Source organism: Pongo pygmaeus, chromosome 6, assembly GCF_028885625.2.
Source record: "Pongo pygmaeus isolate AG05252 chromosome 6, NHGRI_mPonPyg2-v2.0_pri, whole genome shotgun sequence".
Taxonomy (NCBI): Eukaryota; Metazoa; Chordata; class Mammalia; order Primates; family Hominidae; genus Pongo; species Pongo pygmaeus.
This window is the reverse complement of record NC_072379.2, coordinates 104,812,168-104,839,347: the sequence shown is the minus strand read 5'-3', so window position 1 is coordinate 104,839,347 and position 27,180 is coordinate 104,812,168. Positions and strand designations below refer to the sequence as shown.

Sequence of the window (27,180 nt, the reverse complement as noted above, 5' to 3'; positions counted from 1 at the left end):
AACTAAGCATCATAAGTGAAGGAGAAATAAAATCCTTTACAGAGAAACAAATGCTGAGACATTTTGGCACCACCAGGCCAGCCTTACAAGAGCTCCTGAAGGAAGTACTAAACATGGAAAGAAAAAACTGGTACCAGCCACTGCAAAAACATACCAAATTGTAAAGACCATCAACACTATGAAGAAATGGCATCAATTAACGGGCAAAATAACCAGCTAACATCATAATGACAGGATCAAAATCACACATAACAATATTAACCTTAAATGTAAGTGGGCTAAATGCCCAATTAAAAGACAAAGACTGGCAAATTGGATAAAGAGTCAAGACCCATGAGTGTGCTGTATTCAGAAGACCCATCTCACATGCAAAGACACACATAGGCTCAAAACGAAGAGATGGAGGAATATTTACCAAGCAAATGGAAAGCAAAGAAATGCAGGGGTTGCAATCCTAGTCTCTGATAAAACAGACTTTAAACCAACAAAGATCAAAAAAGACAAAGAAGGACATTACATAGTGGTCAAGGGATCAATGCAACAAGAAGAGCTAATGATCCTAAAAATATATGCACCCAATACAGGAGCACCCAGATTCATAATGCAAGTTCTTTTTTTTTTGAAACAGAGTTTTGCTCTTGTTGCCCAGGCTGGAGTGCAATGGCTTGATCTCGGTTGACCACAACCTCCCCCTCCCGTTTCAAGCAATTCTCCTGCCTCTGCCTCCCATGTAGCTGCGATTACAGGCATTCGTGCCACCACACCTGGCTAATTTTGTATTTTTACTAGAGATGGGGTTTCTCCATGTTGGTCAGGCTGGTCTCGAACTCCCAACCTCAGGTGATCCTCCCACCTCGACCTCCCAACGTGCTGGGATTACAGGTGTGAGCCACCATGCCCAGCCAATAATGCAAGTTCTTAAAGATCTACAAAGAGACTTAGAGTTCCCGATGATAATAGTGGGAGACATTAATATCCCACTGTCAATATTAGACAGATCAACGAGACAGAAAATTAACAAGAATATCCAGGACTTGAACTCAGCTCTGGACCAAGCAGACCTAATAGACATCTACAGAACTCTCCACCCCACATCAACAAAATATACATTCTTCTCAACACCACATTGCACTTATTCTAAACTTGACTTCATAATTAGAAGTAAAACACTCCTCAACAAATACAAAAGAACAGAAATCATAACAAACAGTCTCTCAGGCCACAGTGCTACCAAATTAGAACTCAGGATTAAGAAACTCACTCAAAACCTCACCACTACATGCAAACTGAACAACCTGCTCTTGAATGACTACTGGGGAAATAACAAAATTAAGGCAGAAATAAATAAGTTCTTTGAAACCAATGAGAATAAAGACACAATGTACCAGAATCTCTGAGACACAGCTAAAGCAGTGTTTAGAGGGAAATTTATAGCACTAAATGCCCACAGGAGAAAGTGGGAAAGATCTAAAATCGACACCCTAACATCACAATTAAAAGAACTAAGGGAGCAAGAGCAAACAAATTCAAAACCTAGAGGAAGACAAGAAATAAATAAGATCAGAGCAGAACTGAGGGAGATAGAGACACAAAATACCCTTCAAAACATCAATGAATCTAGGACTTGGTTTTTTGAAAAGATTAACAAAATAGATAGACTGCTACCCAGACTAAAAAGAGAGAAGAATCAAATAGACACAATAAAAAATGATAGAGGATATCACCACTGATCGCACAGAAATACAAACTACCATCACAGAATACTATAAACACCTCTACACAAATAAACTACAAAATCTAGAAGAAATGGATAAATTCCTGGATACATATACCCTCCCAAGTCTAAACCAGGAAGAATTCAAATCCCTGAATAAACCAATAACAAGTTCTGAAATTGAGGCAGTAATTAATAGCCTACCAACCAAACAAAGCCCAGGACCAGACGGGATCACAGCTGAATTCTACCAAAGGTACAAAGAGGAGCTGGTATCATTCCTTCTGACACTATTCCAAACAATAGAAAAAGAGGGAATCCTCCCTAACTCATTTTATGAGGGTAGCATCATCCTGATACCAAAACCTGGCAGAGACACACACAAAAAAAGAAAATTTCAGGCCAATATCCCTGGAATATAGATGTGAAAATCCTCAATAAAATACTGGCAAACCGAATCCAGCAGCACGTCAAAAACCTTATCCACCACAATCAAATCAGCTTCATCCCTGGGATGCAAGGCTGGTTCAACATACACAAATCAATAAATGTAATCCATCACATAAACAACACCAATGACAAAAACCACATGATTATCTCAATAGATGCAGAAAAGGCATTCAACAAAATTCAACAGCCCTTCATGCTAAAAAGTCTCAATAAACTGGGTATCGATGGAATGTATCTCAAAATAATAAGAGCTATTTAGGACAAACCCAAAGCCAATATCATACTGAATGGGCAAAAACTGGAAGCATTCCCTTTGAAAACCAGCACAACGCAAGGATGCCCTTTCTCACCACTCCTATTCAACATAGTATTGGAAGTTCTGGCCAGGGCAATCAGGCAAGAGAAGGAAATAAAGTGTAAAGTGTATTCAAATAGGAAGAGAGGAAGTCAAATTGTCTCTGTTTGCAGATGACTTGATTTTATATTTAGAAAACCTCATCATCTCAGCCCAAAATCTCCTTAAGGTGATAAGCAACTTCAGCAAAGTCTCAGGATACAGAATCAATGTGCAAAATCACAGGCATTCCTATACACCAATAGTAGACAAACAGAGAGCCAAATCATACTGAACTCCTATTCAAAATTGTTACAAAGAGAATAAAATACCTAGGAATACAACTTACAAGGGATGTGAAGGACCTCTTCAAAGAAAACTACAAACCACTGCTCAACAGTGCTAACCTTGACAGAAATATCCCTGGAATAAAGAAAGCTAGTTTCCCAGACTTACAAGGGTTAATGAATATATATTTTGAGGATACTTAACACTCTATATTACATCTTATTCTGCCCCTATCAAGCAGATTAGTGATATGTAAACTGGTTTTCAGAGGATACCTTCAGTACAGATAACAGGATCTCATTGTCACGTCAGGTTTATTTTACATTACAATTTCTTTCTTTTTTCACTCTTGTCACCCAGCTGGAGTGCAATGGCATGATCTCCGCTCACTGCAATCTCTGCCTCCCGGGTTCAAGCGATTCCCCTGCCTCAGCCTCCCGAGTAGCTGGATTACAGGCATGCACCACCATGCCTAGCTAATTGTTTGTATTTTAGTAGAGACGGGGTTTCACCATGTTGGCCAGGATGGTCTCAATCTCCTGACCTCATGATCCGCTCGCCTCGGCCTCCCAAAGTGCTGGGATTACAGGCATGAGCCACTGTGCCCGGCCCACATTACAATTTCTTAAATTTTCCCTCAAAAAGACCAATCAGTTGCTTGCCAGTTTAGTTAGCATTTCTCAGTCTTGATGAGCTTCGAGCAACCTGGTAGAACTACATCTGCATGCTCTAAGGCCGCGAAGATGCCCTTAATATATTTTTTATCACCAAAAGCAATGGCAACAAAAGCCAAAATTGACAAATGGGATCTAATTAAACTAAAGAGCTTCTGCACAGCAAAGGAAACTACCATCAGAGTGAACAGGCAACCTACAAAATGGGAGAAAATTTTCGCAACCTACTCATCTGACAAAGGGCTAATATCCAGAATCTACAATGAACTCCAACAAATTTACAAGAAAAAAACAAACAACCCCATCAAAAAGTGGGCAAAGGACATGAACAGACACTTCTCAAAAGAAGACATTTATGCAGCCAAAAGACACATGAAAAAATGCTCACCATCACTGGCCATCAGAGAAATGCAAATCAAAACCACAATGAGATACCATCTCACACCAGTTAGAATGGCGATCATTAAAAAGTCAGGAAACAACAGGTGCTGGAGAGGATGTGGAGAAATAGGAACACTTTTACACTGTTGGTGGGACTGTAAACTAGTTCAACCCTTGTGGAAGTCAGTGTGGCGATTCCTCAGGGATCTAGAACTAGAAATTCCATTCGACCCAGCCATCCCATTACTGGGTATATACCCAAAGGACTATAAATCATGCTGCTATAAAGACACATGCACACATATGTTTATTGCCGCATTATTCACAATAGCAAAGACTTGGAACCAACCCAAATGTCCAACAATGATAGACTGGATTAAGAAAATGTGGCACATCTACACCATGGAATACTATGCAGCCATAAGAAATGATGAGTTCATGTCCTTTGTAGGGACATGGATGAAATTGGAAATCATCATTCTCAGTAAACTATCGCAAGAACAAAAAACCAAACACCGCATATTCTCACTCATAGGTGGGAATTGAACAATGAGAACACATGGACACAGGAAGGGGAACATCACACTTCAGGGACTGTTGTGGGTTGGGGGGAGGGGGGAGGGATAACATTGGGAGATATACCTAATGCTAGATGACGAGTTGGTGGGTGCAGTGCACCAGCATGGCACATGTATACATATGTAACTTACCTGCACATTGGGCACATGTACCATAAAACCTAAAGTATAATAATAATAATAATAATAATAATAATTACAATAAAAGAAAAAAAAAGAAAAAAAAAAAGAAATAAGAACAACATGAAATTTTATATCTAGTGAAAATCTTCATTGATGAGGAAATTCAAACATTAAAACATCTTTGACAAATAAAAAAAAAAAAAAAATATATTTTTTATATAAAGAACACAGTAGCTTCCCTTTTGCTTCTGCCTTTATTTGCAATAGATATTTATTATCAAAATAGGAAATTATCAATAATAAACACCCAACTTATTAACATTTATTTACTGTTTGGCCATTTTCTAAAAATTTATTTATTTAATTTGCCTATACCCAATGAATGGACAACACCAAAAAAAAAAGAACATTATACAAGACAAAAGTTTCCAAGATCTTCTTTCATTTGAAAAAATCATTGGTCTATTCCCAAAAGCTTGACTTGTGTTGACTTGGTCCCAAGGCATCCTACAACTGCAGAAACACAGGGTCAGGAAGAGAGAGGGAAACGGGAACCCAGCACCATGCAGAATGGAGCTGGGGAAATTGAGAGCTACAAACTCTGGTCTGAAAACATACAGCCAGGAAATTCCAGCAACAAAACTGAAGAATGGATAAGGGCACAGATTGATTCCTAATTATGGAAGCCTTTGGGATTGAGCACCCGTTTAGGCATTAGGACATAAGAAAGAGAAATCCAGATAATAGTCAAAAACTCAGTAGGCAAGCAGGTATTCTCATAATTGTCGGATAGGAATCTCAAGCTTAAAATGCCTACACCGAACGCTTGATTTGATCCTCTAAATCTCTTGTTTCCCACAACTCATTTAATGGAATCACCCAGTAGTTAAAGCCAGAACCTAAAAGTCATCATTCATTGCATTCTTCCCTCTGCACAACCCTCATGAATCTCCCCTCACAGTCCCACACACATCTTATGTCTCAACAAATCCAGTTGATGCTACTTCCAAATATCTCAGATCTGTCCATTTCTTTCTCTTTCCACATCTACCATCTTAGTCTAAGCCACCATCCTCTCTCACATAGGCTACAATGATGACTTGACTCATTTCCATGCTTTCTCCCTTACCTGCTGTATTCTATGCTGCACATAGCAGCCATATTCATGCAAAGTTTGGAGCAGCCAACTTAGACCACGGCATGAAGGCCTGGAGTTCAGAATGGCACAGCAAGAAGACAGAGCATAGATTCCTGAACCAGTATGCCATTCCTGCACTGCTTATTCTCAAAGTAAATTAAATGTTATTGAAGCCACTGTGTTTTTGGGTTTTGTGACAGCCAACTAAGTATAACTGCATCTTAATCCATAATTTATGAGGGGGAATGCAATCTAAGGAAGGACATGGCCTTAAAAGAAGCAAAGCCTGTCCCATCTTTCCCTGCCAGAAGGCCCTTGCAAACATAGCATCATGACCTCAAAGGAAAATACAGCCTGTGCATCATAGGCTGCTGGAAGTGACAAAGTGAGCAATGGTTCATGGTAAGATTTCAGCAGAGCAAGGCTAAAGTATACCTGAGGGGACAGAAAACTGTCCTTTAGAAGGAGGAAAACTTATTATTGGGTAATATATGTTTCCCTATAAGATTATTTGCCCCTAGAAGGCAGAGATTTTTATTACATCAATCCCTATAAGCCCAACAGGGTCTTGAGCATAGTAAGTACTCAAGAGATATTAATGAAATTGCATAAAGGCCTCTCTGAGATGTGCCACCACTTTGAGACCAGCCTGAGCTTCCTTTCTGTCTTTGTAAGTTGATAATTGTGAGTTTTTAAGTCTATTAATTATACTGTGTACATTTGATATTAAACTCCTAGGCAAAATTTGTTGCATTGTTTTGTTTTATATACCAGCCAGGATAGTACCACATGGAATTAGATACTTGATAAATGCTTTCAGATGGTAGTAATGACAAAAAGAGCTCACATTAAGTTTTTTTGTTTCTTTGTTTGTTTTTTGAGACAGAGTCTCGCTCTGTCGCCAGGCTGGAGTGCAGTGGCGCAGTCTCGGCTCACTGCCACTTCTGCCTCCCAGGTTCAAGTGATTCTCCTGCCTCAGCCTCCCAAGTAGCTGGAACTACAGGCACACATCACCACGCCCAGCTAATTTTTTTGGTATTTTTAGTAGAGACAGGGTTTCACCAACATTAAGTTTTTAAAATCTAGGCACAATATTTAAAAAGGATTTAGATTGTACCTAACACCAGTTATTGACAACATGAGAGCTGATACTGTGTTAGATTCTGTATAATGATATAATGAGCACATGATGTAAGGTTATAAAGAAACAAGATTACGTCAATAAGTGTATATGAGAGTAAGTCGTCTTTGTCATTACTCCTCAGAGATATTAATGATCATCCTGGAAAAAAGTACAAATATTTTTGCTAGCCCAAACAATTTTTCTGAGCCTGCATAAGGAGTAAACATGGCTTTCTGTTGCTTTAAATTAGCAAAAATTGGGTGGGGGGATGAGAGGACAGAAGAATGAAGAAGTAGGATATTAATCTACATATCCCGCTCAGGTTGATTCTGGAGTACCAGGAAAGTCACTAGGAGTTCTATTTGCACTAAGACTGCCTTGGGCTGTGGGAAGAAATTATTAAGAGGTCTTTGGGAATAGTGGAACTGTCTGGAAAGGTGAGATTATTACTTCCTAACAAAGGAGACATGGGAGGCCAAGTGTAGGGACAGGTTCCTTTATTTAGACATAGAATTCACTCTGAGGCAGGAGACACCCAAGGCACCTAGGATCCTAGTTGGCAGTGATGTGGTGAACATTGATGTTGCTCACACAATGGCCATTCCTAACTCCCTTCATCCTTGCTGGCAGAGCTTTCCTCCCATTGTAGAAACTAAATATGCCACCTTTCTCCCTGTTCAGACTCCGTTGCAGATACAGCAAGGGTACATATCCAATATTGGCCAGTAGGACCCAAGGGAAATATGCTAGAGGCTTCTGGGAAAGGTTTTCACATCTAATAAAAAGAGAGAGAGATGTACACAAAACAAAACACCAGTTTCCCTTCTTGCTTCTGTGTTTTTGTGTGAGGCCATGATGCTTAGAGCTATGGTAGGCATCTTGTGACCACACATGGAAAAATCCTCAATACATTGAGGATAACAGAAGGAAAAGAAAAGGAAAGAGCCAAGAATCCTGATATTTTTGAGTTACTGACCCAATCCTAGGAAAGCCTACCTCAAGACTTCCTGTTGTGGAGGAAATTAAATCTCTATTCCTTAAGCCACCTTTAATGTGCTATTGTGTTACAACCAAAAGCATCCTAACAGAAAAGTGAGGAGGGACCTTTTTATTAAAGCAGGATGGTACCATTCAAATATCCTCTAGGTAAACTCTTGGAAAGTTGTCCTAAGGGTATCTGAGGTGAGAGAACCATGAAAGCCAGAATACTTTTGAAATGTGTTTAAGAGTGACAATCACTGATGGACTAAGAGCCTTATTCAGCAGTACAATTTACAAAGCATGAAACTACCAGATGAGCACAGCTGTAGGAAATGTGGCTACAGAAGGATGGCTGTCAGGCTAGAAGAGGCCATCCTGCATCAGAATAAAGAGCAATGAGAATGACCCCAAAATCCAAAAGCGATCAATGCATTGAAATGAGTCTCAGAGAAGCAGCCCCCAACCTTTTTGGCATGAAGGACTGGTTTTGTAGAAGGCAATTTTTCCACAGTGGGCAGGGTGGGGTGGGGGTGGAGGGTTGGATGGTTTCAGGATGAAACTGTTCTACCTCAGATCACCAGGCATTAGATTCTCATAAGAAGCATGCATCCTAGACCCCTTGCATACACAGTTCACAATAGGAGTCATGCTCCTATGTGAATCTAACGCAGTTGATCCGACAGGAGGCAGAGCTCAGGCAGTAGCGCTTGCTTGCCCACTGCTCGCCTCCTGCTGTGCACCCACCACAGGGTCCCTAACAGGCCACTGATGGGTGCCAATCCACAGCTCAGGGACTGGGAACTCCTGTCTTAGAGACAGTGAGAAGGGAAGGTGTACTAGTCCATTCTCACACTGCTATAAAGAACTACCTGAGACAATGATTTATAAATAAAAGGTTTAATTGGCTCATGGTTCTGCAGGTTGTACAGGAAGCATGGCTGTGGAGGCCTCAGGAGACTTAGCATTATGGCAGAAGTCAAAGGGGAAGTAGGCAGGTCTTATGTGGCTGGAGCAGGAGGGAGGAGAAGAGGGGAGGTGCTGCAAGCTTTTAAACAACCAGATCTTGTGAGAATTCACTCACTATCACGAGAACAGCAAGGGGAAAATCCACCCCCATGATCCAATCACCTCCCACCAGGCCCCTCCTCCAACACTGGGGATTATAATTCAACATGAAATTTGGGCAGAGACACAAATCCAAACCATATCAGAGGGGCTGGGATAATTTGGAAGGGAAAGAGAGGACTTTACGTCCTAAACCATTGTGTTTGTTTCACAAATTGTTGGTTATTCCACAAAGTTGCTACGACCTGGGGAAACAAAAGAAAATCTAGAATGATGACTATATGTCTATAGCATCATAGGTGCAGTTCAGCAGAACAGAACATTTAAAAATCCTTGGCAAGAGCCAGGGGCTTTAATTATGTTGAGTTATTTTAATTAAACAGTATGCACAGACATGCTGTCAGTTTTTAGGATAGTGCCATGTTCATTCTTACTGAGTTTAAATAAATTTGAAGAGCAGATCAATTTCCTTACATGCAACTTACAGTTTAATATATCTGTGGAGAATCCAGTCCATGTGTCTAACTCCAAAATTCCGAATTTCAGAGAAGGCCACAGCCATTCTTCTTTGCATGAGAAGCCCCCCGACATTCTATGAATAATAGAGAAAAGTATTTTGGGACTGATACGTGGCCCCAGGACAGTATAATATGATTAACACCCCAGACAAATATGGGATACACAATGTTCCCTAGCCTCTGATTAACAGATGTTATAGATGAATAGGAAACTCACCATCAGGAAAGAAAGAGGTGCATAGCCTAGGCCTAGGACTCCATGTTGTGTGTGTAAATTTTGAGGTAGGTAACAGTGATTTCTTCTGGAACCTACAGCCAAGCTCCATGCTTTACTACTGTGAAGTAATAGTAGGTTCAGCTTTCCTTTGGAGAAAATGCTCTCTTGCCCTGGTTTCAGAGGAAAAAAATGAGGAATAATGGTTAGAAGAGGCAAAGACAACAAATTATTATTTTTTCCTGGTGTTACTAGCCAATATCTGCAAAATACAACCATTGGGTCTGCCAGCTTGTGTTGCAGGACTTTTCCTTAGTTCAGCTAAAGATGGCATTCTTTGTCCCATGGCCATGAAAATTCAGGCTCTCAGACAATTTGACAATAAGACAGGGTTTTATTGGCTGAAAAGGAAGAAAAGGGGGAAACAAGGACTCTCGCAAGGCCAGAATCCCTGCTAGAGTGCTTCCCACCTGGCTGTTTGAATCCCAGGTTCTACTCAAGAAGAGGAGGGGCCAGGCTTCTGCCCACTGCAAAGGGTGCGAACTTCCCAAGTCTCCCCCTCAGTGGGCAGGCTGGTTGGAGTTTCTCCAGGGACCCCCTCTCACCTGGCTGTCTCACTTGTATGGCCAAAGTGTCAGTGCCACAGCCACATAGACCAGAATAGGTAAGAAAAGAAAGTACAGATGGGAGGTGGAAACCTCTTTTTTGGAAAAATAGAGAGAAGTTGGGATAACTGGAAAAGGAAGTGGTGTCTAAGAAGAGTTTGATTATTCATTTGGTTTTGTTAAGATGGGAGATATTCAAATATGTCTATGTGCTAAGGAGAAGTCAACAGAAAGGGAGTGCTTGAAAGTTCAGAAGACAGAAGTGACAACTGAGGGAAGGGACCCAATGAGACTGGTGGGGGTTGGGGAGATTAACCTGGGGCAGAAGGAGGAACACTTCGCTTCCTGAGCCAGGAGAAGAAAGAAAACAGTGTGTGTGGAGCCCTGTACCTGTCAAGGTTAACCAGGTCATACTGTGGCAACAATCCCACAATCTCTGTGGCTTACAACAGAAAAGATTTATTTCTCCCTCATACCCATGTCCAGAACCAGTTGGCTCTGACTTGATTCCATGTTGTCCACATTTCAGGATTTAAGTGAGAGGATCGGCTCCTATCTGGAATACTGCAGTCTTGGTGGCAGAAGGAAAAGAGAGAATGCCAAACCATGCACAAGCTCTTAAAGCTGCTGCTGGGAAGGAAAACACACCATCTCGGTACACATTTCATGGCCGGAGCAACTCCCACGATCATGTCTGAGTTCACAAGAACAGGGACATAGAGAGGGGCTGTGAATATGGAGAATAACCCAGTAGACAGGGGCTTTGACTGTGGGCAAACAATATAATCTACTACTGGGCCATCCTGCTTTTGCCGGTGAAAAAGCTGCTCCTTCATTCACTCAATAAATATTGAGTAAGCCCCTACTTTGCACCTGGTGCTACACTTTTCTCATAGACCTCTAAATAAGACAGACCTTTGATCTTGTAGATATTACAGTTTAGAGAATTTCCACCTGATGGCCTTGGTTTTTCTTACTGGCATAGGGGACTACATCATCTGCCAAGAGGAGGTTGTTTGAAGGTAAGGAGTTTGAGGAGAGACATAAATATTTCAAATCACCACTAAACAAAAAGAGAAGGAAAGCTGAATGGGGGAAACAAATGGATTGCCTGTCAGCATTACATGTGTCACTATGGTTGGCAACCTCATGGCTATGTTCCCTGTCAGTGCTCAGTCTCCTGGATACTCTAAGAGCAAAAAAGGTAAGGATCTGGGGGACCGGAGAGCTAGGAGACACAGGAGCCAGAGATGATGTTGACAATAGGAAGGAATACGGTCTGGCTAGGTAATAAGAAAGGAAGAAAAGTCATGTGGGCAAATGCTGAGCAAGAGACAAAGGTCTTGGGAGCTAAGGTTAGGTGTATTGGGAGGGGAGTGAGTGACCTAGAAAGGCAGGATGAACTGATCAAGAAATGCATTGCTGCAGTTCAAGGTTTCACAGGTGGGGCAGTTCTTGATCTAGAAGAGTCCAGGTTGTGGAAGCTGGGTGGGGACTGGTTTATGATTATTCAGGTCTTAATTGTTCCTGAGACACTGTCCCTGTAGTCAAGGGTTATGTCCATGTGCAGCTTTATATTAATTGACTCAAATGCTGAGTTTCCTGGGAATAATTAATTAACTACCTATACTGTTGTGTCTCCCCCTCCCCACTCCAGACCCCAGTCATTTCACACTTGCTTGGAAAAAAGAGCTGAGGAAAAGATAACATTTCTTTTTAAAGTCCTCCAGTGCTTCTTTGTATGGTACTGTCTGTATACTAGGTGTTCATACATTCCTCTTGAATTGAGTCATATTGAGATTGTTCCCTTTTCTGCTTCCTACTCAATAGCAGGATTTTTCAGACTCCTTTTGGCATCAGAAAACATTCAGCAACTTCAAGAACCGTCCTTCCTTGGAGGAGGGCAAAAAAAGCAACATGGTAACAACACAAGGTGAGAATGGAAACAGAGGAAACAAAATGGGAGAAGAGGGGAAAATATTTAAAATGATCACAAGAAAATCAGTCTTTTTTAGTTCAGTTTTATTAAGATCTAATTTATATGCTATTCACCAACTTTAAGCTTAGAATTCAGTGAATTTTGACAAATGTATACAGTCATATAACCACATATATCATTCTCATCACCCCAAAAAGTTTCCTCAGACCTGTTTGCAGTCATTCTGCTTCTCATAATCCCAGTCTCTGACAACCACTGATTTGCTCTCTTTCATTATACCTTTGCCCTTTCCAGAATTTCAAATAAATGGAATCAGACATATAGCCTTTCATGTTCAGCTTCCTCAAGAAAACCAGTCTTATATGGAGGATGTGAAAACAGCATATAGGTTAGGGAAAGGTAAGGAAAAGAAATAGTAAAGTTCACCAGTCTGAGTGCCCACCTCTTTCAGCTTCATCCTAAGTAATAATACCCCTCCCACAAAAAATCAGGTTTTATGTGCTAGTTATATTTTTAAATACTCATTAGAGGCCAGAGGCAGTGGCTCATGCCTGTAATCCCAGCATTTTGGGAGGCCAAGGTGGGCAGATCACTTGAGGTCAAGAGTTCAAGACCAGCCTGGCCAACATGGTGAAACCCCTTCTCTACTAAAAATATAAAAGTTAGCCAAGCATAGTGGTACGTGCCTGTAGTCCCAGCTACTCAAGAGGCTGAGGCACGAGAATCACTTGAAACTGAGAAGTAGAGGTTGCAGTGAGCCAAGATCGCACCACAGCACTCCAGCCTGGGTGATAGAGCGAGACTCCATCTCAAAAAACAAACAAAACAAAACTCATTTAAGATAAATACATAATTATTAAAGACAAAAAACATGTATCTTAGTACCATTGATAGTTATTTCATGTACATCAATGATAAGCAGACCTCACTTAGGAAAACACTGATTTCAAAGCTCTTGACATTCCTATATACTTCAAACGGTCTTATTCTCTCAGTCATTGATTTGGGCTAGCGAATCTTAAATTTGGGCCATTAGCAAAATGTGTAAGTAATGATGACATCTGAATCCCCACATGTAGCATCATAATGTGCACATTTACCTTACCTTTAAAGGTGAATTTAAACCTTTTATTTTTGTTTATCTTTATTTCCCATTGAATTTGGTTGGAATTAGAAAAATGTATGCTTGAATATAATGGAAAACGAAAACACAACTAATAGAGACGGGAAAATCGAGACTTGCCATGCAGCAAACATAGATTGCGATAGATGCCCTGTGTGAGATTTGAAGACAGTTTCACGTCAGATAGATGATCGACTCAGTATTGCCGGTTAGAAGAGTGCAGCACAGTCAGACCACAAAGACACCATAGAAAGGGCATAATTACATTTTGCAATGGAATGTCTGTGGACAGTCTATATATGTGCACTCATTCTTACTGTGTGTGGATGACAGTTGCTCTATCATTTTTGTACATTTAGATGAGGACTCCACAGTTTCCTGTGCCTCTCTTCGTGTGATTGTACGGGCTTAGCCGACTGAGTCATTACAGAGTGTAGCACTGATACATCATTGAATCTATGAAGACCATGTCTTTCTGTGGATGAGGCCTTTCCCTAGGAAATTAAAACTCTGGGAGGTTCCCAAAGGGCCTTGGAAGTTTAAATAAGAAAAAAGTCCAAGTTTAATTTTTAAAAGCTCTCTTTTTTACATTTGTCTTTGTGACAATTGTTGCTAATCAGCGAATCTAGAGGAGATTATAAAGGGAGATGGATAAGACCATTGTCAGGGGTTGCAGGTATGTGAGTTCCATACCTACTTCACCAGTGTTTTTTACTGAGGTCAAATCAGGTCAGATTGGAGTATCTGAAGCAACTTTGAAATATAAAGGTGCAGCCGAGGCTGTCTGCAAGGGTGTGTGGCAACAGGAGTGGCACAGATACACTCACTTTGCCTGAACAAATATATGAGCCCTAGGTCTTTCATAGCACTCTGAGGGAGAGAGACAAGGAGCTGCATGCCCAATTGGCAGTGCCTGATCGCTATTTGGTAGGATGGTATAATAATCCAGGGCTTTGAATCAAGTGAGGGGGCCCATTTGAGTCTATGTGTTATTATTTGTCATGTTGTTGTGACCTATGAAAAAGTTTCTCAGGTCCTCTACATGCTACAACCTCCCCGGGCTCAGGCAATCCTCCCACCTCAGCCTCCTTTCAGAGAAGCTGGGACTACAGGCACACGCCACCACGTCCAGCTAATTTTTGTATTTTTTGTAGAGACGGGTTTTGTAGAGACCACGTTGCCCAGGCTGGTCTTGAAATCCTGGGCTCAACCGATCAGCCCGCCTCAGCCTCCCAAAGTGCTGAGATCACAGGTGTGAGCCACCACGCCCAACCTTAATGCTAGCTGTTAAACTGTCTTTCAGAGGAGGCCATTTTAAAATGAAATCTTGGCTCTGTTTTCAGTGATAATTTCATAGTTCTAAACCCCGATTAATTCTGAATTGCTCCAGCTTAAGCATGTAGTTACATAGAGAATGCGCCTATTTCTATCTCAGGCAAATGGTGATTGTCCTGTTGGTAACATGACTTCATTGTCATTTTTTTCCTCTGGAGACTACTGTGAGGATTCACATTACTAATACTTGTGCAGGCCTCACTCCTTAATTTAACAAGCAATGTCAATACAATAATATTTTTTCTTTGCACAGATATAAGACCTTTTTATTTTAAAACTGTAAATTCAACTCAAAGATTGCAAGATCAAAAGCAGCATAGAACAATGGTCATTTATAGATACATGAATTCCAGGAAGCTAAACAAATAAGAATTTGTACTATAAGTAAAGTAGGTTATATAAATTTTAAATGAAGGAAAAAACACTAAATTAAGGACAAAAATGATCTTTTTCCTTCTTTGAATTGCACTCCTTGAAGTAATATAAAAAATCTCCCAAAATCAAATATTAAAAAATAATTTGTTTAGGCCGGGCGCGGTGGCTCACGTCTGTAATCCCAGCGCTTTGGGAGGCCGAGGCGGGAGGATCACGAGGTCAGGAGATCGAAACCATCCTGGCTAACACGGTGAAGCCCCATCTCTACTAAAAATAAAAAAAATTAGCCGGGCGTGGTGGCGGGCGCCTGTAGTCCCAGCTACTTGGGAGACTGAGGCAGGAGGATGGCATGAACCCGGGAGGCAGAGCTTGCAGTGAGCCAAGATCCAGCCACTGCACTCCAGCCTGGGCAGAGCGAGACTCCGTCTCAAAATAAAAATAATAATTTGTTTAAATGCGTTTACAAATAATTTTCCCCGGTAAAACACAGGGAAGATCAAGCAATAAATAAATAAGCCCTCTTGTTTCAAACCTCGTTGCTGAAAATAATTGTATTAGTATTTACTACATTGGTGAGTGCCTGGGGATACCTTCCACTTCTATGATCTTTGCCCTGTATTGTATCTACGTGTAGATGAGGTGATTGTCAAAAATATGTACTGACTTCAAGACATAGTGTTGACTGAAGTTGTCTTTATTAGAAGTCTCAGCCGTGCCTCCAGTTTCGAGATGAATCTCAATTCACAAGTTCCACTACCACCACCACCATCACTGCCCCCAGATAGAATGAGACTTCTAATAACTTGAAAGACAAGTCTATAAATATCCTGTAATCGTTTTCACTGTATCACTTTTTCCTGGCTACTTTTATCCGATAAAAACCTCAAATTTATTTTTAAGCTATTACACATGCGGACAACGGGAATCTTAGTTTTATGCAAAAACGCAACCACGCATGAGAATTGCGCAAGTCTTTCTTGGAATGGTCTGTTTTTGGATGAAGTCATCAGACGTCATTACACTTCTTTATTTTGGGTTTGCCAACTCGTTTCCCAGAATTTAAAGACTATAATGATGGTAAAAGTCAGTTTCGCACTCTGTCAAAGGCTTGGCCCGTTGCCTTTTCCTTCCCGGCAATACTCGGTTCAATTAGGTCTTGTCCCCTCATTATCTGTGAGGACTGAATTCCACCCCCGCTTTTCAACGCAGGCTATTTGCTCGGGGAAAGTCAAACCATCCCTCAAAGGATCAAAGAGCTCAGCCATAGACAGAGCCGCCAGAGGAAAGCGGAGTCGCTGCGTCAGATGAAAGGGGCCCCTCAGTCTCACCCCTCACCGCAGCTCCTGGGATCTTAAACACAGGGTCAGGAGGATCAGGAGGAACAAGAGGGATGGAGACGAAAGGCTGGATCCTTAATCCAAGCCGGAGACAAAGGTGAGTAACTGCGCGTGGTGGACCGGAAGATGGGCAGTAGGAGGCTCCTCGCCTCCTAGCCGGGTGGCGTGACTTCAGGAGGACCTAGAAAACCGGCCAGGACTGGGTAGGACGGAAGGTCCCAGGCGGGGCGGGCGAACCGGCTCCTCGTGGGAGGGGCGAGGCTGGGAATGCCCCCTCCAGGCCCCGCCCTCCCGCGCCCGTGCCGGGAACTCGAACTTAGGTAAGCTCCCGGGTCACGCGCCGGGGCGGCCCCGCTGCCTCCAGCTTCCCGGAGCTGGCGTCTGGGAAAGAGCGCCTGCCTCACGTCCTCCTCCCCGCCCCGCCTCCGGCGCACTGCGCACGCGCTACCGCGCCCCGCCCTTTCTCGGCCCCCCGAGGGTGATGGGGTGAGGGCGGGGGAACCGAGGTGGGGAGGCCGCCAGAGCTCCCAGACTGCGAGCACGCGAGCCGCCGCAGCCGTCACCCGCTCCGCGTCACGGCTCCCAGGCCCGCCCTCCCCTGACCCCTCCCCTCTCTCCGTTTCCCCCTCCTCTCCCCCTCCTCCTCCTCCGACCGAGCAGTGACTTAAGCAACGGAGCGCGGTGAAGCCCATTTTTCTCCTTCCTCGCAGCCGCGCCGGGGAGCTCGCGGCGCGCGGCCCCTGTCCTCCGGCCCGAGATGAACGCTGCGGCAGAAGCCGAGTTTAACATCCTCCTGGCCACCGACTCCTACAAGGTAAAGCTCGGGGCGGGGGCAGATGAGGAGGAGCGGGGCGCGCTGGGGACGAGCGCGCGGCTGGGGGGCGGGGGCGGCTGGGGCTGGGGCTGGGGCTGGGGCTCGGGCTAGGGTCGCGGCGCGGGGAGGCCCGGAGGAGGCGCGGGCGGCGGCGGCTGGGGCAGGTGAAGAGACGCCGCAGTGGGCAGGAGGTGGCTGGAGGAGGATGGAGGGCTGGGCGGTGGAGGCGGGGCCTGGGGGCGCGCGGCGGCGCGGGCGCGGCGGGGGGCTGAGGCGGGCCCCAGCGGACTCCCGGGCTCCGGTGCTCGGGGCTCGGGGCTTGGGCGTCGCCAGCGAGCGCATGCCCTTCCCTGAAGCGCGGCCTCTTGGCCTGGAGCTAGGACCAGTTAGGTAACGGCCCCGGGGGCCCGCAGTGGAGAGTGAGCGGGGCTTTCCTCGCCGGGCCAGCCCGGCGCGCTCGCCCCTGGCTGGGCAGGTAAGTCTCCCGGGGGGCGAGGTGGGAGAAGTCCTGGCGCGGGCGCCGGAGCAGCCGCGATCCTCTGTCTGCGGCTCCGGCGCGGAGAACACTCGCCTGGGCCCGGTAGTCGTAGTGGATTCCCCTGTCCCACTCCGCCGGGCTCCGTTTCAAACTCCTTCGCACCTAGTGATTGCTCGTGCTCCTTATCCCTGGGTATAGAGGCCGCTCTGCTCTTGACTGCTTTAGGGTCATTACAGGATTTCTGTGAAGAGGAAAGTGAAACACGAGGATTTAAAGGAACTGTAGTTTTAACCCTAGAGAACTTGTGGAGAGGGAAATGACACAACGTTGCGTTCACATGCCCATTGAACACTTGCGTGGGTAGCTGCCACATTCAGTTGATATGAAGCACGCAGTAGTAAAGGGAAGAGGTAAAGTAAATTTTACTTCAGCAGCATAGTGGTTTGGAATACAGTGGTAAAACATAGTACTCTCATGTTTTTGTTTTGATTCTTTTTTTTTCCTTTGTTTTTAGCCCTCCTCCGATATTCCGAGAAAGTATTTTAGAGAATTCCATTTTACTTAAGTTTTGTCTGTTTCTTTCCAATCAGCTTAAAATGCTGTTTATGATATTTAGATAGGTTCTTGAAATCGAGCCAAGATCCATCAACAAGTTGTCTTTTAGATGCAAGTTTAAAGTATTGCAGAATCCGAACACTATCAAGTATGATTCTTGATAATATTGTCAAGTATACGTGATAATACCTTAAGTATGGTCCTTTACTTGGTCCTAAAACCTCCTCTTGTGTTCTGTTGGTTCAATCATAGTGTTTTCAAAATTTTAAATAGTGATTTTAGAATAGCCTCATTCATAGTTTTGTAGACTTTTTTTCTTAACTAAATCTAAAATAACTGTCAGATTTTTTTTTTTACATGTTAGCCAGATGTAAAGGGAGGTTGATTAGTCTAAATTTTAAAAACAGAGGAGTGCAACTTCCTTTAGTTTGCAGTTCCTCTAACCATTATACATAAGGAATGTAAAATTACTTTAACATCAGTTTTCTGGGGTGCTTTTAGTTAGAATGTGAATTACCTTAAAGGTTTCTAATCTAGTGAGCCATACTTAATTGCACTATTAGAATTTGCACCTATTTAATAAAGTTTACTTCTGTCAACCTTCAAGTCAGATTGGTATGTTTTATCTCCTTTATAATATGAAACTTCAGAATATTTTCATCTTAGATTTTTCATTTTTTTCCCCAAAAGTCACCTCTAGAGGATTCAATCAAGTCGATATGTTTTATACCAGTGGCTTACCGCAGTATGCTAAAATAGATTGTGTATTCCACAGTCACATTTAAGTCTTAGGTTTCATTTCCCTTATGTTTTTAGGGGTCCTTATAACCTATTTTACATTTTTGTCTTTTTATCTTAGGAAAAAGGACAAAAATGATAATCTTGAGGTTAGAAGTAATGAAACTTACTTAGAAATTACACGAGAATGTTACATATCCTTATCAGTGCTTACAAACTATTGGCCAAAGTTGAGAACTCTAGTAGTTTTAGATGTGTTGATGAAGAGAGCAAAATATTGTTGATTTCTTCTTTCTAAAACTGAAGGAAGAATAATTGATTGCCTAAGCACTACGAAAGTTATTTTGCAAATAGATGGTATGGTAGCCAAGCACATGACAATGGGAGTTTTGTTTTGTCTTGTATCCTGTCAAGAGAGTCCAGAACTATTTGGACCAAAGGAGCATTTGAAATATATACATTCACTTCTGTAACCTCATACTTTATTCTATATAGTAAGGAATTAAGGACACAGACGAATGTGATTCCTCTATTTTCATCGTGGTTCTTGTTAGAAGTAAGGACACAGTTTAAACCACATTATCCATTAGTTATGAAATATGCTGTCCGGTGTAGGTTGCTTCTCAAAGGGTCACCTGTAAGCTGGTTATCTAGAATTCAGCATAGTTTTAACCATTCATTTAATAAATATTGGTGACCTATTGGGTATTATAAAAGAAGACAAAAGTAGTATTTTGAAATCCAGGATGGACAGAAGTTGATTTTATAGAAGTTTCAAAGAGCTGTGAAATTTATATATGGTGATTAGGAATTCAAGGCAGCTTTTTTTCAAAAAAAGAAAATTTTGCTTCCTCTAATGGCCAAGTAACAAATTTTTGTTGCTTGTCTTTCACTGCTTCTGAGCGGATGCTTCGGTATTGTCACGGTGGCTCCTGAGGCAACCTGAGCCTCATGAGTGGGGTACTGTTGCAGCTTGTACCCCAGAGACTGCCTGTGCATTCATAAAGATATATGTGACATTGTACATATATTTCAATTTTTCCATTATGTTTTGTTATAAATTATAGGAAAAACTTGAGCAACATAAATAAAATATATAAATCATGAATACACTTCATAGGGAGATTAATTTAGGTCATTAATAATTGAGCTGGTGTTCTCGTTGTGAGTTAAGGAAATCTGGTTTAAAGGTATGGCAAAAGAGATACAAGTCATAAGAAACTCCATGCAAGAGGTTTTAAGGGAAGAGGCAATATGATTATAGGTGATTTTGCAATTTCTCTCCTTCCCCAAAATAACATAACCCAAAATCCTTAAGTCATATTTATGAGTGAGTATTACTTCAAAGCCAAATAGCAGTGAATTATTTTTGGGGGCAGCAGGCAGATTTCCAGGGTTTAAGAAATCTTAAATAATACTGAAAAGAAGAATCGGTTACGGTTTTTGCTGTTTCTAGCACATTAGCTTTGAAGCAGCAGAAAGTCTTAGCCAGTGTTGGGCAGAGTGTATCCTCTTCTGATTGCCCTTAGATATTATATAGCTAACATAACATGCCCTGTGACCTTGGGTATGTTATCCCATGTGATCTTACATATACAGCTTATTTTTTAAATGTTGACTTGTGATTTTTAGCAGTTAAAAGTATAACTGAAAAAGTAAGATAGTAGTACTTGCATTTGGTCATGTGATCCCATTGTGGGAGGAAAGATCTTCAAATCAACCCTAAGACATCAAATCGGCCCTATGGGACATCTAGAGAAGCATCTAGAGAAAACTAGGCTTTCTTTTCCCAAAAGGATTCTGTTCAACTGAAATATATGTGTCATAGCTCATACTTTTTTAAAAAAACTGTCATACTTGGAACAAGGATATTTAGCCTTGGGAATATAATTTTTTGATACAGTTGGTTGGCCAGCACTCCTTAATGGAAAAAGCTGTCCATCATTTGACTTAGGGCTAGACCGTTTTTGTTCTAGGCATTAAAATAATACCAGTTACTGTTATCTAGTATGTAATAATTTTTAGAAGTTTATCCTTTCATGAAGTAAATTAATCACACAACTGAAGGGTTATGTTAAAAGAACTACATTTTTCTGTTTGTGCTTATGTTTTTTTTGTTTTGTTTTGTTTTGTTTTGAGACGGAGTCTTGCTCTGTTGCCCAGGCTGGAGTGCAGTGGCACGATCTCAGCTCACTGCAACCTCCAACTCCCAGGTTCAAGCGATTTTCCTGCCTCAGCCTCCTGAGTAGCTGGGACTACAGGCACGTGCCACCACGCCTGGCTAGTTTTTTGTATTTTAAGTAGAGACAGGGTTACACCATGTTAGCCAGGATGGTCTCCATCTCCCGACCTGGTGATCCACCTGTCTTGGCCTCCCAAAGTGCTGGGATTACAGGCATGAGCCACCGTGCCCAGCCAGTTCTTTACCACATATGTATTGATGTTCAGATGGTATTCTTTTGGTAGCAGGAGGGCCATGCCAGTTTAGGAAGCATTTTCACTGGTAAGGTTTGCTGGGATCTTATTAGGTATTTTGTTTCGTTTACATCTACTGAATAATTTTGTATGTATTGTAGAACCATTTTTTTTAGTAATAGAAGTCAAGTCAGTGCTAAAAAAGTTAACATGATTTAAGAGCTTTCTGTGTTAACTTTAGAATACTATGAAACTTTTTGTTAGTGTTACTTAACATTTAGAATTGAGCACTTCATTTCCCTACCATTTGATAGCCTTCCCCATCTCTATAAGTGGCACTCTTATTAATGCAGTTGCTCAACCAAAAATGTGGGAGGTATTAGTTCTTCCCCCTCATTATCTTCTACATCCAATTTATCAGCCTAGTTCCCCTTTACCTCCAAAAACACTGGGCAGATTCTCCCATCTAACCTAATAGCCCCTAACTCCTGCACTCTTTGGTCACCCTATAATCCATTCTTATCCACCACCAGGCTAATCCTTTTAAAAGGTGAATCATGTCATATTCACCCCAGCTTAAAGCATAATGGCTTCCCATTGCACTTGGTATAAAATCCAGGCTCCTTGGGGTAGTCTGTAAGCCTTACATGATCTCATTTCTGCCTACCTGTGACCTTATCGTGTTCTTACAGTCCCCACCCCGCCCCCATACTTTTAAGTACCTACCACATTGGCCTGCCTTCTGTCCCTTATGCCAAAGCATTTCCTGTCTCCTTGTCATTTAGGTCTTGCTCACATGTCACCCTCTCAAAGAAGTCTTCCTGGCCCCCTCTAGCCCATCATTCTCTTACATTTTCATAGCATCTATCTTGATGGGAAATTACTTAGTTTATGTATTTTTTTTTCTTCCTTCTTCAGCCCTTATTAGTCCTTTGAAAATAGAGACCATGTCATTCTATTTACTTTCTCATCCTCAGTGTCTGAAGTAGGTACAGAGTATGTATTTGTGAATGAAGTATTTATAAAATAACAGTTGATTTGAATTTATGCTATATCATCCGATTTTCTGGTGAAGGTTCAAAATGGCCTGTTTAGTAGAAAGTAAAATGAAGAGGACAGTAAACTAGCAAAACTAGAATCATTATAAATCCTTTTGACTATATTGTTAGAAATATTTTCTTAAAAAGCTCTGCTTTAAAAACATTTTCCCATTAAACAACATGTACATATGCCCCTATAAGTAGACCTAAACATGCTCTGTATTCTTCTGTAAACTTGTTGGGTGTTAGTAGATAGTTAAAAATGGTGTTTCTTGGCTAATTACCTGCGAGTTTGCCTAGATAACTTAGATTCGTTAGCTGTATTCTAAAACGATACTCTTAAGGTTCTCCAAAGATTTTTAGAGTTCATACTTTGTTTCTAATTAAGCAGTTTAGACAGTTTTGTATTTTAAATGGTATTTATTTTCAGAGAAGGCATTCTAAGTAAAGGTAGGTTTTTAAAGTACTATAATTAGAGAACATAGCTGAAGCTTTAAAATTATAAATAATTATTGTCCAGAACTGGAGCTGTATTTGTACAAAGAAAATTTTCAGTATACTTTTAGACCAAGATACAGAGTTAAATAGCTTAGAGACATTTCCATTTAGCTTTTGACTCTTCGTCTTCTCAGAAAAAGAAAATAACTTGCCTTCTAGTAATTTTAAATCTGATAAAGAATGCATCATTAAGTATCTGAACAGTAAGGGTCAAACTATGGAGAAATAAAACTATGAATCAGACTTATAAACTTGTGCTGTAAGATCCACACCATTTTTCAAGTTTTACTTCATCGTGTGCGCTTTTCTATCTCATTACTTAGTCCCACTAAAGAAGTTGGAATTATTTACATTGTAAACTGGACATTTTCATTTTTACATACATCTTGGGTGTGTTTTTAGGTAGAAGTGTCTTTTTCTTCAGTTTCATAAGTAGTTGAGGTAGTGGTCATATTTATTACTACAGACTCATTCATAAATATTTGTTTTTGCATTTTAGTGAATTGACATAAATTTCATTGCTGCAGATTCTGTATTAGCTATCTTGCTTAGCTACTTCTTAAATTTTATTAAAGTGGGATCAGTCCCAGGATTCTAACCTTAATAAACCCTGACATATACTTCCAGCTTTTGATGAGACTTCCCTGTACCTCTTAGTATATCACTATCTGTTGTACTTAAGGAAAACAGAAAGCTCCAAGTCTACTGCTTGACTTAAACTCTCAGATCACTTGTTACTATAAAGATTTACCTCCAAGGTTGTCTGTGTGTTGCATTAGGGGCTATTTTTATAGAGTTGCAAGTATGCTACCATTGGCAAGGAAACAGCACATTCATTCAGAAACATCAATGGAAATATATTCATCTTAGGATTCTTGTACTAAGCTATGAAGATTCTTGAGGATAGAGCCAAGTTTTACTGAGATTGAGACTGTACCCAAAGACAGCATTGGCTTTCCTGAGCTTGAGATCAAAGCTAAACAGGAAAAACGGTTTATGTTCACAGTGATCACTCATGAAAAATGGTCTGCAAAGATTTATTCCACCGTTGCCATGATTCACCCCTGTATCTTAAACCTTAAGGCACTATTATTCCTACTCTTGAAATTGGGCAAATACACATTATTCTTCCACTTTATTTTTTATTGGTAAAATGTTTGAATTTATTTCCATGTTTTAACCATATTAAAAGTATAATGAACACTCACTTTTTACTTTTTCTTTCTTAAAAGCAGATAAATTTTTAACATGGTGGCTCTTACCCAAGTTCATGGAAAAGAAATTTGTGCTAAGGAAGACCTTTGTATTTTAAACTCATAAGGATTTGATGTTTCATTGTATAAGAATTTATTTTCCAGTTAGGTGGGTGATTTGACAAAGAGAAATTACAAAACAGGATTTTTTTTACTTTGCTGCCACTGCTGTTGCTGTCATCCAAGTTTTCATAGTGTCACTATGAAGGCTAAAAGTGATCATCCTCAGTACCTCATTATACAAGTAAAGTAGTCATGATAAGTCATTGACTTTTGGAACATACCACATTGAGATATTAGCAGTACCAAATTCTGCTGTCTTTCAGTTCATTCTTTTTTGTTTTGTGTGCCCATTAGGCAGCTGCTTCTCTCTCTCTTTGCCTGGATGAAGGACTGTTCCCCAAAACCAAATGAAATACTTTTCCAACCTAGAGGCCTTGTAGTAGATTTAGTGTGCTTGTATGTAAAATTTAACGCCCTCCTGTGGTTTTAAGATACTGAGTTATGAAAATATCTTAGATACTTATTTTTTATTTGGTATAGCCAGGAAAAGAAACTGGTTAATAGCAAACAAGAAGTATAGTTTCTCTGGTTTTGAAATAACTTCAAGCCTTTTCTGTTGTGATTTATAGTCTCCTCATCGGTGTTTTCTAACAGAAGTGTATTTCTTTACATAGGTTACTCACTATAAACAGTATCCACCCAACACAAGCAAAGTTTATTCCTACTTTGAATGCCGTGAAAAGAAGACAGAAAACTCCAAATTAAGGAAGGTGAAATATGAAGAAACAGTATTTTATGGGTTGCAGTACATTCTTAATAAGTACTTAAAAGGTATTACTTTTCCTAGTGTATTTTAAACACTGCTTATTACTCTTAACTCCTTTAGGAGTTCTTTTAGAATTTTTAACAAATGTGTTAATTTGGATGCATTAAATCATATAATTTGGTGTGTGTGTTTGATGTTCTAAGTATGAGAAAAGTTTTCTGAAATGAAAGGTTTTTTTTTTTTTGGAAACCGAGTTTCGCTCTTGTTGGCCAGGCTGGAGTGCAATGGCATGATCTCAGCTCAGCGCAACCTCCACCTCCTAGTTTCAGGCAATTCTCCTGTCTCTGCCTCCCGAGTAGATGGGATTACAGGCATGCACCACCACACCCGGCTAATTTTGTATTTTTAGTGAAGACGGGGTTTCTCCATGTTGGTCAGGCTGGTCTTGAACTCCCGACCTCAGGTGATCCACCTGCCTCAGCCTCCCAAAGTGCTGTGATTACAGGCGTGAGCCACCGCTCCTGGCCAAACTAAAAGTTTTGAAATAAGTTTAGAAAAGTCAGTAATTTTTGGAGGCTAATCTTGTTTGTTATACTTTAGTCATTAATTCAAAGTAAAGGATTTGTTAATGAACTGGAAACTCCTTTTGAATTATGGTAGCAATCAGAATATTTTTATATTAGCCAGTTTTACCTTAAAGACCTATTTTTAAAAACTACCTTTGTCTCTGGACTTAGTTGCAAATGCATATTAAAACAAAAATCCCCCAATTTCTGTGCTTTCTTATTTGAAAGGCCATTTCTAATCCATTTTTGTAATGGTGTTTCTAGGGGGAAAACAGTTCCCAAACACATTATACATATTGGAAAAGTTTATCTCTAACCTTTTGAATTAAACAGTTTCAGAATTGAAAACAGTAAGTTGAATTTTAGGCAAATAACTCTTTTCTATAATCTTGACTCTTTTAAGATTAGGCAGTTCAGATAGTCTTATACTACTGAAAACCTAGCTAGATATCAGAAGTAATTATTAGTGGCAAGAATACCAAAGTTAATACCAAAGTTTTTTTGTTTTGTTTTGTTTTTAGACAGGGTCTCACTCACTCACCCAGGCTGGAGTGCAGTGGTGCAATCTTGGCTCACTGCAACCTCTGCCTCCCAGGCTCTAGCGATCCTCCCTGCTCAGCCTCTCAAGTAACTGGGACCACAGGCTCGCACCACCATGCCTGGCTACTTTTTGTATTTTTTGTGGTGACAGGGTTTCACCATGTTGGCCAGGCTGGTCTCAAACTTTTGAGCTCTCAAGCGATCCGCCCGCCTTGGCCTCCCAAAATGCTGGGATTACAGACATGAGCCACCACGCCTGGCCCCAAGATATTTTAAATGAGTTTACTAGTTTAAACTCATTTATCTGGTATCTTGCATTTAGCTGGTATCTTGTATTAAGTTACCAGCAACTGATAGCACACTTTAATTTAGTCATACAACTTAAGAACTTTGTAAAATATTACTCATTATTAATTATAACTAAAATGTATTGATTACCTATTCTAGGCCAGCATTATTGTAAGTGGTTCGTATGTCTTAACTCATTTTGTCCTCACAAACATATAAGTGGGTACTCGACTTTTATCCTCATTTACAGATAAGAAAAGTTAATTAAAAGTGTGTTGTTTGGGGGGCAGACATTTAGTAATTGTGGAAATTACTGGCTTATCAACCCTAAAGATGCCACATTCTTTACGAACAAAGTGAGAAGGTTCATTTGGATGTAAGAAGCTTTTGAGTTATCTCAAAGTTGAAAAGTGTCAAAATTAATTGAGAGAAAAAAATTAAGTTAATATAATTTTTAAAAGCTATGCAAGTAATAATTTTTTCTATTACACATCTGCTTTTACAATAAATAAACATTTATACTTTGAGTTATTAAAAGTACAAATTCCTTTTCTGACTCTGCTGTTGACTCTGGGTGAGTCATTTAACCTCTTAGTTATATTTTTAATCCGTAGAATGGGTGAAATAGCCAAAGATATTAATTCTATGACAGTTCAGCAACTCACAGAATGTACCTTTAGAAATGTAAACAGGACATGTATATTCTTTTAGGTAAAGTAGTAACCAAAGAGAAAATCCAGGAAGCCAAAGACGTCTACAAAGAACATTTCCAAGATGATGTCTTTAATGAAAAGGGATGGAACTACATTCTTGAGGTAAAAGATGGTTTCATATTTTGATCTGTTTTGGTTTTTCTTTTAGTTCAAAACTTCTTGCAAAGGAATTTTTGTTTTGTTTTTTTTGAGACAAAGTCTTACTCTGTCACCCAGGC

General features: G+C 40.7%; 1 protein-coding gene across 2 annotated transcripts in view; it reads left to right on the top strand.

The window, feature by feature from the left end:
• The first annotated feature begins 12,199 nt into the window (after nt 1-12,199).
• Nucleotides 12,200-27,180, top strand: part of NAMPT (nicotinamide phosphoribosyltransferase) — a 41,328-nt gene continuing 26,347 nt past the window's right edge. The window contains exons 1-4 of one of the 2 annotated variants that reach the window (XM_063668432.1): nt 12,200-16,392; nt 16,956-17,109; nt 24,764-24,920; nt 26,961-27,064. In XM_063668432.1, the coding sequence (XP_063524502.1) occupies nt 17,053-17,109; nt 24,764-24,920; nt 26,961-27,064 (318 nt within the window). In that variant the 5' untranslated portion in view covers nt 12,200-16,392; nt 16,956-17,052. Of the gene's footprint in view, nt 16,393-16,937; nt 17,110-24,763; nt 24,921-26,960; nt 27,065-27,180 lie in introns of those variants that run through there. The other variant, XM_054495668.2, reaches the window with a different exon arrangement.